This window comes from Ananas comosus, linkage group 9 (assembly GCF_001540865.1).
Source record: "Ananas comosus cultivar F153 linkage group 9, ASM154086v1, whole genome shotgun sequence".
Classification (NCBI taxonomy): Eukaryota; Viridiplantae; Streptophyta; class Magnoliopsida; order Poales; family Bromeliaceae; genus Ananas; species Ananas comosus.
Window position 1 is genome coordinate 1,634,619 of NC_033629.1, and position 16,707 is coordinate 1,651,325.

Below are 16,707 nucleotides of genomic sequence, written 5' to 3' on the forward strand. Positions count from 1 at the left end.
AAATAGTATATCATTAAAACTAAACAATCACTTTCATATAAAAATGCATCGATGATTTCTACTTCCTGAAAAGAATATGTAATCCTACCGTACTAAAAATCGAGGAGAAATCTACGCGAGGACGAGCCTTAAGGCCATCAACCTCAGCATCACTTAGCTCGGACAATCTATAAGACTTCATTGAGCTCCTGATACCGAGACCTTTGCAACCTAACATTGCCAAATTCTTAAAAGTCACGGCTTTAAGAAAAGGAAGAATTGTAGAGAGAAAAAACAACCGTGAAAAAGGGAACACTGTGCCTTTGGACAGAGAAAAGGTGCTAAATTTTGTGATTTTAGATGCAAAAAGTACTCCTGGAGTGAAAGTAATATGTTTGTTGACAAATTGGCTAGTCCTCGCAAAAGAGAAACATGCGGCGTCCATCAACCGCCTTTCGTCCTGCATTTCAAATCAAGTTTGGTTTTAGATAATATCACAGTAGAAATAAAGGAGTGGGGGGAAAAAGAAACAAAGAAATCAGAATCTGTTTATGAATCAAACTCTCTCAGTATTTAAAAGCTTCCCTAAGTGCAAACAACTTTTTCGGTCCAGAAGCAAAAGCCAAGAATTCGGCATCATAGAAGTCCTGAGCTTCTAGATTGAGCAAGAAGTCAAAGTGATATTTTGGGCATCAAAATTAGACGCTCTAATTTGAAACTCAGCCGTCAGGATGATTGGATTGAAGAATAATTAGGGTTTTCTCAAACAGTTCTAGTCAGAAGCGCTTCTGCAGAAGCTCCGGCTGGGCCAAACAGGACCTCTTACCCACTTTAACACCTATCAGCAGATTAATTAACAAGTGGTACCACAGAAAATTCACAAAAACCCCATCCTTTAATCCGCTGTCCTAATCAAATTCACAAACAAAGCACGAAACAAAGACGCAGGCAATAAAAATAAAACTAAATCGTCTCTAATTTATTTTGCACCATTATGAATGAAAAAAAAAAAAGGGCTTTTTCAAGCAAAACCAATGAAAAAACAAAAAAAATTAGCATGCATCGGTGCTCCATTCCCATTATAAACAGCTAATTCACAGCTACTCAATTTATCCGCAAGGAATCACAGTTCCAGCGTTCCATTTCGAAATCAATCACATTTCCAATGACAAAAATAGAAACTTTAACACAAAAAAAGGGAAAAAAAGGGCAAAAAAAATCCCTAATCTATCAGAGACGATATCTCACCTGCCCTAATTTTCCCTCCCACTAAATTTTTGGACGGATCGGGGCCCGAAGTATTCGGAACTGCGATTGGATCACGAATCCTCAACAAGAGAGAGAGAGAGAGAGAGAGAGAGAGAGAGAGAACGGGGAGAGGCAAAAGCCGGGAAGCTTCGCGTCGTGTGGGATTGAGATTTGAGAATGGATTTGATCGGACGAGGACAGAGATTGTGCGTTCGCCAAAAACACTACTTTAATTAATTAATTTTAGGTTTTTAAGTTCTTCGAATGAGGGTCCAAAAAAAAGCCTTAAAATAACTTTTTTTTTCCCCATATACTTAATGATTATTCTATAATTTAGCATATTTTATTTTTTACACTTAAGCATTTTTAGTTGTTATCAAAAAATTTTATTTTGATAACCACTAAATTTAGCATTAATTATTATTCTATAATTTAGCATATTTTATTTTTTACATAAGCATTTCGGCGGTGCCCCTCGTTGAAACTATTTCACTGGACCTTGTCCACCATGTAATCCGTGGACCGCATTGCATCTGGTCCCTCCACCCCTTCGTAGCTTTCAATCACCACCGCCCACCGGATTGCAGTAGGATTAAATACACCAAATGCACGTGTACTTTCGTCCACTCACAAATAGTTATTCAAAATTTAAAATTTAATATTTATCATCATTGATCATTTAAGTTTAATTCAAATGCACAGCTTTACTAACATAGTTATAAAACAAGTTCATAAAAAATTTCTGCATCGCTTACTGTCCGAAGAGCAAGTAACAAAAAATTTGATAGTTAGTCCCGAAAATTTTAAATTCGAAGTATAATTGCTTCACATTTACGGCTAATTTTATTCTAAAAATAAATCAAAGAAGCGGATAACATGTTATCATTCTCTCATAAAGAAACCTGCAAATAACTTGATTTATTTCAAACAAATATAGGCTTTGAAATTAAAATCTCACAAGATTCAATCAAACATTGCTCTGAAAATCTCTGCTAACTTTTTACAATGTACTAAATAACAGAACAGGCACCCAAAATCGTGCTATTTTACAATATTTAACCCAAATCTAAATTTTCCTATACATAAAAATACAAATAAAACAAAAAATTATCAACCCCCTCACAAAAAAAAAAAAGCCCCTCACTTATTAGGCAATAATTTAACAAAAGGAATCCCCACCCTACGCAAAATTTGAATATAGCTGATACTAATATAACTATGAAACAATATCTAGCTACGTTTTATTCGCCCAGATTCTGTGGAAGATCAAATATGTGCAACTTTGTTCGCGCGCACGCAGAGAGATTGTTTTCGAGATCTGAAGTTTACTTTGTATCCTTTCTTTCTTTCTTCTGATTGCTTTTCAAACTCGTAACGAGTTTACAAGTCCTCACGAAACTGTCCAGTAACTGCACATAGAACCAAATTGTATATTAGGTTTCGTATTATGAAATGACGATTTTACCTCATAAATTGACTTTACTGTCTCAGTGTACTTGAACAAGGTTTAAAAGATTATTTCACAGGAGGAAAGAAAAAAAAGTGTTATTAGATTCATTTTTCAGCTGCAGAAATGGAATTGCAGTGTATATGAGTGAAAATTCAAAGACAAAGCCGCGGTATCATGACAACTTTACATGAGAATAAACATTAACTTGCAGATAATTGATATGGAAGCAAACCATAGATGGAATTCTCACCCCTGGATAGTGTTGAGATAATGTAGGGTAATGACCGAGCGCAATATGTATCTTTTCAAGAAGACTCGAGAGAGTATCAACCTTGTCCCCCAACAAATTAACCTAAACAACAAAAAAATTAAAAAATAAACCAAGATCTTCAGTGTATAATATGTAAAAGGAAAAAATACAATGTATAACTAAATGATTTTAGTTTACTTGCTAAGTCAAAGCTGAACAGCTATGCGTGTTTATGTTGGCTTGAATAAACTACTATCCACCATAGAATTGTAAAAGATCCTTATCCATCATATAGTTGGACTGCTCCTACTCGACAAATGGAAACATGCCATGTAGATGGAAATTGGCATGGTATAATGCGGATCTGTCACACGCCTGAGACTTATGTTACAATGAATCGACAATGATCAGATACATAGCAGCTTTACTGTGATATAACCAAACCGATATTTTTATCAACTCTGTCACATGGACAAAGTTCGGAAGCAACGGCAAAAACCAACTCTAAATTCGATTACAGCTCTCGAGAAATGCAAAATAGTTGCCTCGCAAAATAGTTGCATGTCAATATAACTGATGACGCTTTTCAAAAATAGAACCAAGGACTAAAATGACTATAATGTGAGATACAAGGGTTGTTGCTTCTGACAACCTCTGCTATATGAATATGAAAAAAGGTGTTCAGAATATATAGTAAATTAAGTAAGACATTTGTGTGATACCTCAGCTTCAGCCTTTTGGAGGTCGGAACATCTGATTTCAAGCATTTCTTTGTACCACAGTCCTTTCTTATTTAGTAAATTAGCCTGTTCCACTACTGAATTGCACTGATGGCTTAGATTTTCCAACCTGCCAATTAAACACCAAGTATCTCAGTTCATCCAATTATTGGTATAAACTTGAAATTGTATTTGCTAATCCAAAAGCAACAACTACGGGTTTCAAGGTTAAAACTACGACTAAAATGGATAGCACATGTTATAGACTGAAGTAGAAGGCAAGTACCTATCTTCAAATCTTTGAACTTTCTCTACCATTTTGTTTTCTGCATCTGTACATACTTTTGACAACTCCCTGATGAGCATAACTATGGATTTCAACCGCTTTTCTTGATCTTTTTCCCTTGTTACAGATGATAATAATGCCTTTTCGTTCTCCTCTATAATAGTACTAAGTATGCAGTTGTCCTTCTTCTTGTCCTCCAAAGCATTCGAAGCACTGTTTAACTTTTGGTTTAGCGTATCAACCTCTGCCTCATATTTACGAATTTGCTGCAAACTCTCATCAAACCTCCTCTTCCACAAGTCTGATTCAGTCCTCAGATCACCTATTTGTATCTCTTGCTTTTCCACTTCATCGCTCAGTTTATTAATTTCATGGTGGAGTAGGTCAAATTCCGCTTGTCGAACATCACTCTGAATCTTTAGATCCTCTATATTGCTTCTGCAATCATCAATAAGTTCTCTTAAGAAAACTTGGTGCAAGTCATCTCTAATGCTAACTTCAATCTGTTGGTCTTCCAAATCCCCTTTTAATTTCTTGATTTGTTTCCGAAGTTTCGCTTCCGATAATGAGTAAATTGACATTTTTCTTGCTGCATCTGAAACCTGAGACAGTAAGTGCTTGACCTCCTTTCTCTTATCTGCAAGCGAACCTCGAAGGCACTGATTATCAAAAACTAGGGAATCAATTTTTCCCTTCAATCTACATACTTCATCATTATCATTGCTGTTTACAGGCGCATTTAGTTTCTTCAAGAGAATCTCATCTAGCTTTGAGACGACATCAGAAATTACCTTCCTTAGGAATTCAATCTCTTTATCTTTCCTGAAAAACAATAAGCGCTTCTCCTTGAGGAACTCTCGCTTGACTCTGAACAACTCTTCCGTCTTCTCTTGCAAAGCCAATTCATGCTGTCGCCTCACCTTGGTCATTTCCGTTCTAAAGTAAATTGCCACTTCTTCCTTTTTCATGTGCTTCAAAATGGGAAGATCGGCATAGTCCAACACAACTTCTCTAGCACTCGCGGACTTCTCTATCAAAGGAGTTCCATTTCCATTTTCGTCATGAAGAGGCAGCAAAAGGCGATCTCTCCATTTTGTAATACTCACATCTTCAAAACACTCCTGGGTATTATTGGAGTGAATAATAAATTCTTCTAACTTCATCGGCGACTTATAAACAGCATCGAGTTCTTCGCGCATCGAAGTAAGTTCGCTGACCTTTTCCTCCCGATACAAATTCAAACTGTTTATAAGACCTCTTTGTTCGTATAACCGAGTTTCAAACTCGTCTTGAAGGCCCCTAACATAGTTCTGAATCACGACACCACCGACTTCTTTTTGCAACTCATGCTCCCATTGAAGTTCGCAAACCGAAATTTTCACCAAGTCGAACATGTCGCTAATTTGATCAAAACCGAAATCTAGCAATGCCTTTAGCCCGTCAACTTTTCCGTCGATTTCGACCAACTTCCGATCAATTTTCGCTCTCGGAAGAACACTTTGCAACCCTAAATTCTTCCGACTAACATTAAAATTATCTCTCGAGCTTGAGCTCTTCAAGTCTTCAATATCATCCTTAACCCTTTGAAGCTGCTCCTCCACCGCGAATCTAAGCCTAACTAACTGTTCGCTGCAACTCAAATCTACTCTACCATCGAAAAGGCTCTGCGCCGCCCCTTTCGAAAACCCTAATCTGTTTCCTATACAAGGATCAAAACTTAAAGAATGCAATCTTTGTTTCAACATGGCTAAATCTCTCTCTTTTGGGGTGACCTTCTCCGCGGCCTCATCGGCCCAATAAGATTCCACATCAAGGAAGAACCTTTCATAGAAAGCAGGAGAAACTGTCTCTTTTGAGTTCTCACAATCCCCTTCTCTGACCTGCATTTGGAAAACTAGGGAGCTTAAACACCAAAATCAAAAGAGCAAATCCACAAAATTTAATAAAAATTTCTAATTTTGAGTGGAGAAAAACTTAAAAACCCCTACTCTTAACTCGCAATTTCTCCTCCAATACAGCAAGATTAGTGTGATTCCAAAAATTTAATATAATCATTAAAATTACGCTCTGGATACTTCTTAAACACTACATCAATCAACATCAACAAAAAAAGAAAAAACCCAATTCCTATCAAATCAAACTCCCAAATCCAACGGAAAACTCAACTCCAAAGTTCGAAAAAAGGATCAAATCACCAAAATTTACAAATTTAAGTGGAAAAACAAGAGATAAAGATAGAACCTGGTCAATTAAGAAGCCACCTACCATTCCACGGCACCAAAAATTAGCGGAAAAAAATGCACGGAATTAAAAAAAGTCAACACCTTTTTACCAGCCCACGATTAAATCGTAGGGGAGAGGGAGAGAGAGAGTGAGAGGACTCACGGATTGGATCCGCTCCATCCGAGGAGTGGGGAGCGGGGGATCCCCTTCGGATTTCCCGCCACGACCGTTGCTTTCCCGCCGAAAACCTAGCTTTTTCGCGCGCCCTCTCTCTCTCTCTCTCTCTCTCTCTCTCTCTCTCTACCCCGCACACCACTCCCAAGCAGGGGAAGCGAAAAGAGGGATTTTTTATTTTCTTTTTTCCGCTTTATTTGGGAATTGTTCGGAAAATTTGGGCGAAGAGAGAGAGAGAGAGAGAGAAAGAGAGAGAGAGAGAGACGTCGGTGGCTGATACAAGACAAAGCAAAGAGAGAGGAGTCGTTCGAAAGTATAAAAGTAAAAAAATGCGCGGAGACCCCTCAAGTGTACCTCGTTTTGAAAATGCCCCTTCAACTTTTTGTAAAATATTTATGCTGTGGATGCAAAAGAGGAGATGGAGTCCTTCCTCTCCCGCTCTATTTTCTTAACGGGTGGTTAGGGCGGAGCCGGAATGGAATTATTTTTATTTTTTTTTTATTTTTACTTATCGTTCGATTTGAGACGGGGCGAGACAGAAGCAAATTTTTAGCAAATTTTTGACGAATCAAGGCAGATTATAAAAAAAAAAAAAAAAAAAAGATCATTCATTTTCTTGATGGATCGGAATGAATTATCTCTTTTTATTTTTTTAGCTCTCACTTATCGCTCCATTTGGAATGATACTAGAAAAATACATTACTATTCCAGATCCATTTGTATCCTTATTTATGGCCTCTCAATTTTAGATAACAATCATCAATAATTGATAAATTCCGCAACTTCATTAGATATAATAGTGTTTATTGAATATAAATTATTAAAATACTATTGTTATTTTATAAGATTTTAGAGCTTCTAAGTTCGAGTTTGACGAGAATCCAACCATTATTTACTTTTTCTCGTTTAATTTAAGACCACTTATTAGAGTAATTGCTTCTCATCCGCAGCATTTGTAACTATTAGGTTTAACAAAATTATTCAATATAATAAATATCTTTAATTTAATTGATATATATATATATATAATAGTTAATTTTAATCAAAAAAAATTAAGAATGTAGCAATTAGAAGAAATATTAACAATGAATTGCTTGCAAAATATGGTAAAGTTGAGGGGTTACTATGCATCTTTGCCAAGTATAATGCTAGTGTGGATACTTGTGAATACGATGACAAAATGGCGATTCACAAAATTGACCTTCTTAAAGACAATATTAACCAAATTGCCATTCATTAATAATTAAATAACAATTTGCATCTTATATGTGTATTTTATTTATTTTTTATGTTTATGAGAAGCATGAGAGTAGGCTTTTTTTTAAGTAATCAAAATTTAATTGAACTATTGATCACTTTGAATCGGCCATTGGATTTTTCAAGATTTTAATTTTATCATCAAATCTTTTAATTTATTTGATTTGAGTTCGTCAACGATACTTTAATTATAAACTTTGAATACGTCGTTTATCTTTATATATTTAATTAGTATATTTAATATAATTTTTACAACTATAAATTTATTAAAATAAATAATTAATTTAAATTTTAAAGTTAAAATATTATTGATTGATTCAAATTAAATATATTGAAAGATTCAGAGTAAAATTAAAATTAAAAAAAATCAGATAGCTAATTTAAGATCGTCGAAAGAGTAGGTAAGTTATGTACATTTTTACTTTATTTTATTTTTTTGAATTGGTGCATAGCCTTTATTACACTGGTCCAAACATTAAGATCCCCAATAGAAATTTGAATTGATTTAATTAGTTGTTATAGTAGTTACTCATATGAAATAAACATTGGATACCGTAATGCCTCTCATAAACAAACGGTACTTTTAAGTTGGATACGGTCGTAACCATTTTGGAGTAATTTTTAGTTGCGACGTTTCAATTTTTTTAGCCACCTAAAAAATCCATCTATTTATGTTCTAACCCAATCTATGAACTATAAATATCATGTCAAAATAACAATATTATATAAAATACTCTTCGAACTCTCATTGCACTTAGTTTCTAACAATTAAATAATTTTCAGTGTTCTCAGTCCGACTTTCTGTGTGCAAATACTATCAAAAATCACGCTTTTATTATATCCTGAAAAGCTAATCGTAGACGAATTAAATCTTAAAAAAAATGGCATTGTTGTATGTCTTGAAGCTCTTTTTGTTTTTTTTGAGAAAACTTCAAAAACTCCCCTTGTGGTTTCAATTTATTTTACTTTAGTATCATGTGGTTTAAAATGTATCAAGTTAGTTCCATGTGGTTTCTCACTTTATCACTTTAGTACCCTGTGGTTTAAAGTGTATCAAGTTAGTACTCTGTGGTTTTGCACTTTATCACTTTAGTACCCTGTGTTTTTAATTTTGTATCAAGTTAGTATCCTGTGATTTTTTAAATCACAGAGTACTAAAGTGATAAAGTGTGAAACCACAGGGTACTAAAGTGATAAAGTACAAAACCACGGAGTACTAACTTGATACACTTTAAACCACAGGGTACTAACTTGATAAACTTTAAACCACATGGTAGTAAAATGAAAAAGTGTGAAACCACATGGGGGTTTTGAAGTTTTCCCTTTTTTTTCAATTACTACAAGAGGAGAAACAAAGCCGAGAAAAGGAAAAGCTATAATCCTAGAGAGTAGCAAATTGAGAATTCTTTTGGCAAAATTATATAAACCCTTCCGTAAATACTCACATTTTCACTTCTACTCCTGACTTTCAAAAATTTATATTTTATCCTTTTAAAATTTTAAAAATATTTTCAGGATGTACGACAGTAATGGAAAGAACAAAATAATCAAATTATTCTTACTTTTTCTAGAAGAAAAAAATAATTTTTTAATATATTTCTGTCAATTTAAAGGATATTTTCGATATAAATTATAAAAAATAGATGGAATAGTGATAGAACCCTAACGGAGGCGGACTAAATGCAATAATTTGAAATATATTGAAAGAATAAAATATAGATTTTTAAAAGTTTGGGAGGACAAGTGAAAAAGTGAGTAATTATAAAGGAGTTTTTTATAATCTAGCCTTTTTTTAAAAAAAAAAGAAAAATTGCACTTTTGGTATACCATTAGTGTTGGTTGGAAAGTTGCTACCCAAATAATTAGCTATGATCATAATTGCTTGATCCATGGTTTCTTGAGGTAAACAAATTGGAGAAGTGGGTCCAACAAATTATGATTTGTAACTACAAAGCCCAAATTTTTGGCTTTTTTAACAAAGAAACTTATTATCCAACAAAATCAGTTTTGTAGCTAAAAGACCAAAGTACTGGTCTGGTTTCTAGAATAGCTTTTTTAAGTCGATATCCTCATTTGGCGAATAAAAAAAATTAGAAAAGAAAAAAAAATCTTTTAGACTTGGATATAAATAACTTCAATTTAAAACTTCTACCTTTACAGAAGCTAACAAATACTAGTAGTATTTCTTTTAATAGCTCTATTTAAATTATTAAATTATTTTTACCCACTTAAATGGCTAAAGTCATTTTGCATTTTATTTTAGTGGCCATCCCTATTTTTGAATAATTAACTGCCTTTTACATAATCTTTTTCCTTTTTCTTTTTTTTTTTTTTTAATCCTAACATGGAGGCATCTGAAAACCCTCTGAGAGAGCTTCTTGTGTACTATTGCTTCCTTAAATCTTATTTTCTAAAATGAAATTTCTATACAAACAACATATCAGGGGCATTTGCTTATCAGCAAAAAATATTGTGATAACTTCTATCTTTTTGTGCAAATAAACCCTTTGAAACCTCTTCAAAAGATAAAAGAATCACATCAGATTAAAGCGAAAAAGATTTGCATCCAAACAGACCGAATTACGCAGCAGATGCTGAGATAACATCAAGAAATCAAACATCGAATCCGGTTCGCCGGTATACTATACAGAAGTTTACAAGAAGATTTTAGCATAATAGGCCTGGATTAACTACTTCCTCTACCAGCTGATCTCTCTAGTGTACAACATAATGTGTTACAACACAGCACACTCAAGTTCAACAGATTACTCTTGTTCTATTTACACAGTCATATTCAGATTCCTACTTTCGCTTTTCTCCCTATTTTTCTCTCTCAAACATCTGAGTAAGCAAAAGACACTGCTACCAAGCTTATATCCTCCGAGAGACCTGTCGATGTTCGCATAACCTCTTGTTGTCCTCCGAATGAACTTTAAAGGATAAGCTCCAGGGTTGTAACAACACTCGGAATCTTAAGATCAGTATGTAATACCATGCTCTTTTCCGTACCCACCATGCCTTTTTTCTTTTTTTTCTTTTGTGGTTCGTAAACTCGCATTAGCAGAAAAAAAGAAAAAAATTTCTGTTCTCTACCAAGGACCATCTATATACAGGTGTGCAATCCAATTTGTTTGTTAATGATCACCAAAGGCCTCGAATTCGAAAAAAGCCTGCAAATATAGTCTCGGTAATTTGATTATGGGGATTTCCTCGAATTCTTCGTACTTTTGTGGTGTATCTTAAAAGGGCACCAGCTTTTCCTACGCTTTGGCGACTTGGGGAAAAGGCTGGCCTCCAATGCCTGCTGAAACAAATCAAAGTCATCTTCTTCGGGGATCATCTCTGCATCCAAGCCCCAAGGGTACTCTGAAGCATTAGATCTCTGCGTTGACTCATCCAAATTAACCATGTTGACCATAAAGGTAGGGCGGTGAGTATTAGGTTTGCACTCCATACCCTGCGTTCGAAGAACATACGATTTTTTTTTTTTTTGGTCAAAGAAAGAGAAGCAAAAAAACAGATGAAGGAAAAAAAATGTGATTATGTTGCGTTATTTTTCTGAGATATTTAATTAACTATACCGACCTGACAACTTGCCCATTCAGACACATCAAATATTTTACTTTCCGCACACGCAAAAGCGCGGGGTATGTCCACCTGAAAAGCAAGATACAACTTCTTTAATAGCAATCAAATGTGTTCTTGAATTCAAAAGCTCAACAAATTAAAGCAAAGGAACTACATTCAACATTTCAACATGGATATTATATTATGAAGAGAATATAAACACCGAATCAAAAGAGAAAACTATTTTCAACATGAAAGCACCTTCTGAGAAGTTGAGAAGAGTGGCGAACACCCAATTTCTACCCATCCATCTCCATCCTTGGCTTGATGGTACTGCAAACAATCCTAGTACAGCACATAATAATCAAAAGCAAAAAAGCTTTAAGAATCCAACAAACAACATGTGAATTTAAGAAAGAAATTTAATTTGCAAAAAGACTAAAGTTGCATCTAGGCTCTAACCTGACACCACCTTGCGCTGGCTTTAATTCTAGTAGTGCATATCCATACATGAAAATGGCCACATTTTGTGCACTTTATCTGCCTGGATTCTTCTGAGAGAAACTCTAAGTCATCCTGTAATAGTATTGTATCAGATGGATAGCAAAGATATCACACTGAAAAGAAATTACTCACTTCCTCTGCAATTTATAACCTTTAAGTCTAAATTGCAACAAATCTCCCAGAAAATAAAGTTAATTGCAGTTTTACACTTTGCACGAATGAAATACACCAAACTGGAAATAACCCCCAGTATTTTAGGCCTTTAGAACTTGACCCCCTTTCTATCACATTTTTCGTTTAGGAATTTGTTAAATAGTCTTAAAATATGATTTAAATACTCGTACCCTTTTTTATGGAGGGAAGGGTAACATGTTAAAGACTTTCTAACAGTTACGAAACAAAAAATGTGAAGGGCAGGGGGTTAAGTCCTTTGTCCTTACGACCTGTTTCAATTTTAGTACATGATTTGGCAACCATCAATTTCAATTTTATAAATTGAAAATTCGAATCACATGTGTCAATCCGTAATGTTTCCACCTGTCGAGTGGTGCCTTGAGAATTCTGAGACACTCTCCTGGATTCCTCCTCCCTCATCAACTGTTCATCGTAACTATTCTTCTTTGTTACATCTGAAAGAATCTGAAGAGCTCACTTATGAGTTGCAGCAGTTGCAATCACAGAAACAAGAGGAATGAAAGAACTTATATCGAGTTCAATTCCTCTTTATACAAGTCGTTGATATTTCGCACCAATAAAATGACAGTGATCACTCTTTATTAAGAAAAACTTGCCTCATAAGCACACTGAAGCTTTTTGAATGACTCACAAGCCAAAGGATTTCCATTATTTTTGTCGGGATGCACAAAAAGAACCTACACATGAAAGGGAGAAAAAGAAAAAAAACTTAAATATGGTCAATAAACTATTTTTCAGCTATAGTTGCCACGGTTGAAATGTGCGGATAGTCCTGGTACTATTCTGATATTGCAACTTAGTCCCCGAACATTTCAATCAATTCCTCATATATTGCAATCCAAAATCAAAACCATTTCATCCCTATAGCAAATCTAACTTTTCCTTAACTATACTTGAACATAATTGAAAAGATCATTTAATAGGCAAAGGTTGCATGTAGTTAGATTTCGTTTTTAGTGACCCGGGATGAATTGCAACACATGAGAAAGTTCAGAAACCAAGTGGCAATGCCGGGATAGCGCACAAAATATTGAAACATTTTACCCGATTACTTAATGATATGGATGTTTAAGTGCAGCACCTTTCTGTGGTATTCTTTCCTCAATATCCTTGGATCGATGAACTCTTTTGGGAGAAAGCCTAGAATTTCATAATGATTCGATGCATCCATTATCCTCTTCATCTCATCCAATGCAGTTGAGTCATCTTTACCAACTTTGCCAGGGGAAACATCCTCAGTGGTATCAAATATGTTTGACATGGGCATTGTACAAGACGATTTAAATGCAGCCACATTCTCCGATTCACTAGTTGGAGGCGAATACTCAGAACTACTCGAAGATTCTTCCGTAACTGGTTCTGATGCCTTTTCGTATTGAAAACGTGCCTTTTTGCATTCAGAGCGTGAACCTTTTGCGGTGCCATCATACCCTTGAAGCAACTTATTTAGGAGATCATTTGAAAAGAAAGAGGTATTCAGCATGAGAAAAACTCCAAACCATCCGACCCGAGCGCTGATGCAGTAAACAGCATAGGCAGCTGACATGAGTATCAGGAACCGTGCATGATTGAAGGAAAACATATAACCTGCACAGGCATAAAGAAACTATAATCAACTAGAAAGGCGTAAGTTCTATTTCAATAAATGCTAAGAATTTCAAAGTACAGAACCTGCACTGGCCGTCAATCCCATCTAAGAGAAAAGAGAGAAGAAGCAGACAGAAACGGAAGAGAGAGAATGAGAGAGAAAGAGCGATAATGTGCTTGAGAGAGGAGGGGGACAGAAAGATCTCAAACCTCCGCCTAAGAGCACGACTCCTGCCATCCAGAATCCGCCAAACATCCACATAATCAAAATCCCAAGAACCCCTACTATAAAAAGACCAGTGATATAACCCAAGTAACAAATACTGGCACCTGCAACTCCCTGGATCAAAAATTCAATCATTAGAATAGCTGAATTTGTTAAAGTCCTTTTGTAGGCAAAACATGGATCTAGAATATAGTTGCTATTCATTATCTACTCTGACTAAATAAATACTAGCTAGTCCCAAAGTACTACAAATTAGACAAATTGTCAGATACTTCATAATGTGTACATGCAGCGTAAACATCAGAAGCAAGATACTTTGACTGAAAAAGTAACTGCATTATTCAGAAGGGGCTCTACATGCATGTATACATAATCATAAATATCCCTCCCCCCTATCCGACACCTCCTTACATGGTTGCGGATGCCTATAGTTTCTAAATTTACTATGTAGGCAAGAGAGTGAGTTCGAGTCAGCTAGTATTCTGTAATTTCAACTGTTTAGCATCAGAGAGGTGAAGAACTAAGCAACAAACAAGCACCTGCAACTAGCGCGTTAGACAGTTAGTCTATAAATCAAGGCTTACGTGCAACCAAATGAGGTTATAGATATAAAGGGAATGATAGAAAATCAAAATGACATAGAGGATTAATTTCAGTTGAAAGCTAATCAAAGTGCAGTGCCTAATCAAATCATATTCAGAAGGCAGAAAGAACACAAACTCCGCTGGAAATAGAAAAGGATTCAGTAAATAATAAAGGTAAAAACAAATGGAAACCCCTCAGGGCCTCAACTATAAGACATTTTGACATAGCCCTTCAACCCTTTTCTTTTTCTTTCGTAATTGAGATCTCAAATTTTTTGGTCTTGATTTTAAACATATCAAGTAGCTAAATAGGAAATTCCTTTAAATTTGACGACAATTCAGTAAAATTTAATGGTCCTACTCTGCTTTTCAGCTGACAAAATTGTGGTTTTCACAAACAATTACAGATCAGAAGCCACCAAAATCTGTTTGAGGTGGCAGAAAAGACTCGCCTCAAACCAAGAAATTTTTAAGGAGAGCATCAATCGACATAATTGAAATTTCGTGTCTATTTCAAAATGGCCTATAGTTTAGGGTATCTCCATACATTTAGACATAAAATAACTAAACAGTAAAGAAAGAAGTACAAGTTGAGATCACAAAACCAGACTAAAAAGCGCATATATGAGGCACGAAAGCGAAGTCCAGCAAAGGAAGCAACTCCACAACACAACAAGCAGGGCCGCAGAACCTGAACTGATCAAGGACCAGAATCCTCTAACAGCACAATTCCTCCACTCAATCATCAGCATCAGAAGAAGCCTCCCAACACTAACGAATCCCCTGTGAACCATTGGCCAATGGCGGTCGATCAAGAACACAAGCTTGTCCCTTTCACGGCTCGCCGCGATTTGGGCACATACCCACGCCTGTTTCCGAGATTGCAACCACTTCCACCCTTGTTTCAACAATCCAATATCTGCCATGAATGATTCTTCTAATTGCATCAATAGAATCCTTATATCTCTCAGAAGACATATTCCTACATTATCTTTGCAGGAGAAATCAACAATCCCATCAAAATTTAATCGCTAATCCTCCTCACCAGGTAAACAGGGATTATCAAGTGGTTAAAAATCCCGTTTTTCCTCGTTTATTTGAGGAAACTTCATCGGAAAATCTAAAAGATCAGTTTTTTTAATTGAAAAGAAATCCCTGCACAAATCAACAAACCCAACAGAATCTAGTTCCCAGTTCTCCTCCCTAATCAAACAAAGATCACCAGGTGCCTAAATGCCCATTTTTTCCTAGTTTATTCGAGGGACTATATCAGAAAAACAACATAAACCACCAAAAAATCCGATTTTTTTTTCAAATTGAGGAGAAATCCTCACACAAATAAACCATTATACGAAACAACTCCCTCTTCGACCAAACAAAACCACAAATCCCCCTCAAATACTCAACAAGCACAACGAAACGTCGAAACCCGACCCTCCTCGTAAAAGGCGCCGGGGAACCCTAAAATGCTGCACGAAAATCGGCAAAACCCGTAGCTTTTTCTCGGAATTTCACTACTCGCTCCTCTTTACTCCTCGGATTCAGGTGTTGCTCGTGAAAAAGCGAGCGAGGGAGAGCAACGCGGGCGAGGCGTTAAAGGAAAAAGGAGGAAGAAAAGGACGCTGAGATCCGTAGAGCAAAGAAAGAGGAATCACATTAATATACGAGAGAGAGAGAGAGAGAGAGAGAGAGAGAGAGAGAAAGAGAAGAGATTGGGAGAGAGAGAGAGAGAGAGAGAGAGGGTGGGGAGAGAAAATTAGGGTTTTTTAACTCGTTACCGTTGCGAAGAGTGAGAGAGTGGTCGACGGGGTGGAGGAAAATTAACAAAAAAAAAAAAAGAAAAAAAAAGAAAAAAAAGTAGTGTGAAAATTAACGATTATTGTTAATTATTTTTAAGTAAAAATAAATAATTCTGTATAATAATTAGAAAAAAACTAATTAAGGTAATATGATCAACTTTTAACAGTTAATAATAGAAATTAAACTTGATAATTCTGTATAATAATAATATCACACTCAGGTATGTTAATCCTCCAACTTGTTTTCTATTAACACATTTCAATTTGTAATCATTTACTTATATTTAATATTAGATTTAATTAGTAAATTTTTTATTCAATTAATAAAATTGATTTAGATCAAACAAGTTTAAAGTTGAGTGTATATATACGAATAAAAAACAAAAAATAATTATGTCACATTTAAGTGTTCGTTTATACTTATATTTTGAATAAATCTAATATGTAAGTTATATTATTTCTCTATTATATTATAATTTTTATTTTTTTAGGATAAATAAAGGACGAAACCTTTAGATGTCACGTTACTCCCAATTAAACCCTCTCCTATCAAAATATTTATAAAAATATTATTTTAAAATGTGAAAGATTATTTATATATTAAATATCACTATCTAAATCTTTTCGAAAAGAGCAGTGAATCTGAAAATTTCCAACAT

General features: G+C 35.1%; 3 protein-coding genes across 4 annotated transcripts in view; all 3 read right to left on the reverse strand.

Moving 5' to 3' along the window:
- LOC109715805 (histidinol dehydrogenase, chloroplastic) overlaps positions 1 to 1,410 on the reverse strand; it is a 5,009-nt gene extending 3,599 nt beyond the window's left edge. The window contains exons 1-3 of one of the 2 annotated variants that reach the window (XM_020240983.1): positions 1,228 to 1,408; positions 301 to 439; positions 89 to 210 (exon numbers count right to left, since the gene is read on the reverse strand). In XM_020240983.1, coding sequence (XP_020096572.1) covers positions 89 to 210; positions 301 to 424 — 246 coding nt within the window. In that variant the 5' untranslated portion in view covers positions 425 to 439; positions 1,228 to 1,408. Of the gene's footprint in view, positions 1 to 88; positions 440 to 1,227 lie in introns of both variants that reach the window. The other variant, XM_020240981.1, reaches the window with a different exon arrangement.
- Positions 2,167 to 6,579, reverse strand: LOC109715625 (WPP domain-associated protein-like). The gene is made up of 5 exons (XM_020240731.1): positions 6,318 to 6,579; positions 3,933 to 5,812; positions 3,650 to 3,776; positions 2,928 to 3,029; positions 2,167 to 2,636 (listed from the first exon to the last, which is right to left on the reverse strand). Exons 1-5 carry the CDS (start codon positions 6,333 to 6,335, stop codon positions 2,553 to 2,555), a joined length of 2,211 nt encoding a protein of 736 aa, XP_020096320.1. The 5' UTR covers positions 6,336 to 6,579; the 3' UTR covers positions 2,167 to 2,552.
- Positions 10,167 to 15,964, reverse strand: LOC109715458. The gene is made up of 9 exons (XM_020240465.1): positions 14,855 to 15,964; positions 13,650 to 13,779; positions 12,934 to 13,439; positions 12,449 to 12,529; positions 12,195 to 12,296; positions 11,616 to 11,729; positions 11,415 to 11,498; positions 11,172 to 11,243; positions 10,167 to 11,043 (listed from the first exon to the last, which is right to left on the reverse strand). The coding sequence occupies exons 1-9, from the start codon at positions 15,194 to 15,196 to the stop codon at positions 10,783 to 10,785; spliced, it is 1,692 nt and encodes a 563-aa protein (XP_020096054.1). The 5' UTR covers positions 15,197 to 15,964; the 3' UTR covers positions 10,167 to 10,782.

Excerpts from the sequence above, each read along its gene's own strand:
- LOC109715458 (XM_020240465.1), bottom strand. The coding sequence starts at position 15,196 with ATGCAATTAGAAGAATCATTCATGGCAGATATTGGATTGTTGAAACAA. Across the intron at positions 12,530-12,933 it reads GGAAAGAATACCACAGAAAG|GTTCTTTTTGTGCATCCCGA; the intron begins GTGCTGCACTTA and ends TTTCATGTGTAG. Across the intron at positions 11,244-11,414 it reads TCTTCTCAACTTCTCAGAAG|GTGGACATACCCCGCGCTTT; the intron begins GTGCTTTCATGT and ends CTTGCTTTTCAG.
- LOC109715625 (XM_020240731.1), bottom strand. Across the intron at positions 3,777-3,932 it reads GTTCAAAGATTTGAAGATAG|GTTGGAAAATCTAAGCCATC; the intron begins GTACTTGCCTTC and ends TTTAATTGGCAG. Across the intron at positions 2,637-2,927 it reads TATCTCAACACTATCCAGGG|TTACTGGACAGTTTCGTGAG; the intron begins GTGAGAATTCCA and ends TTCTATGTGCAG.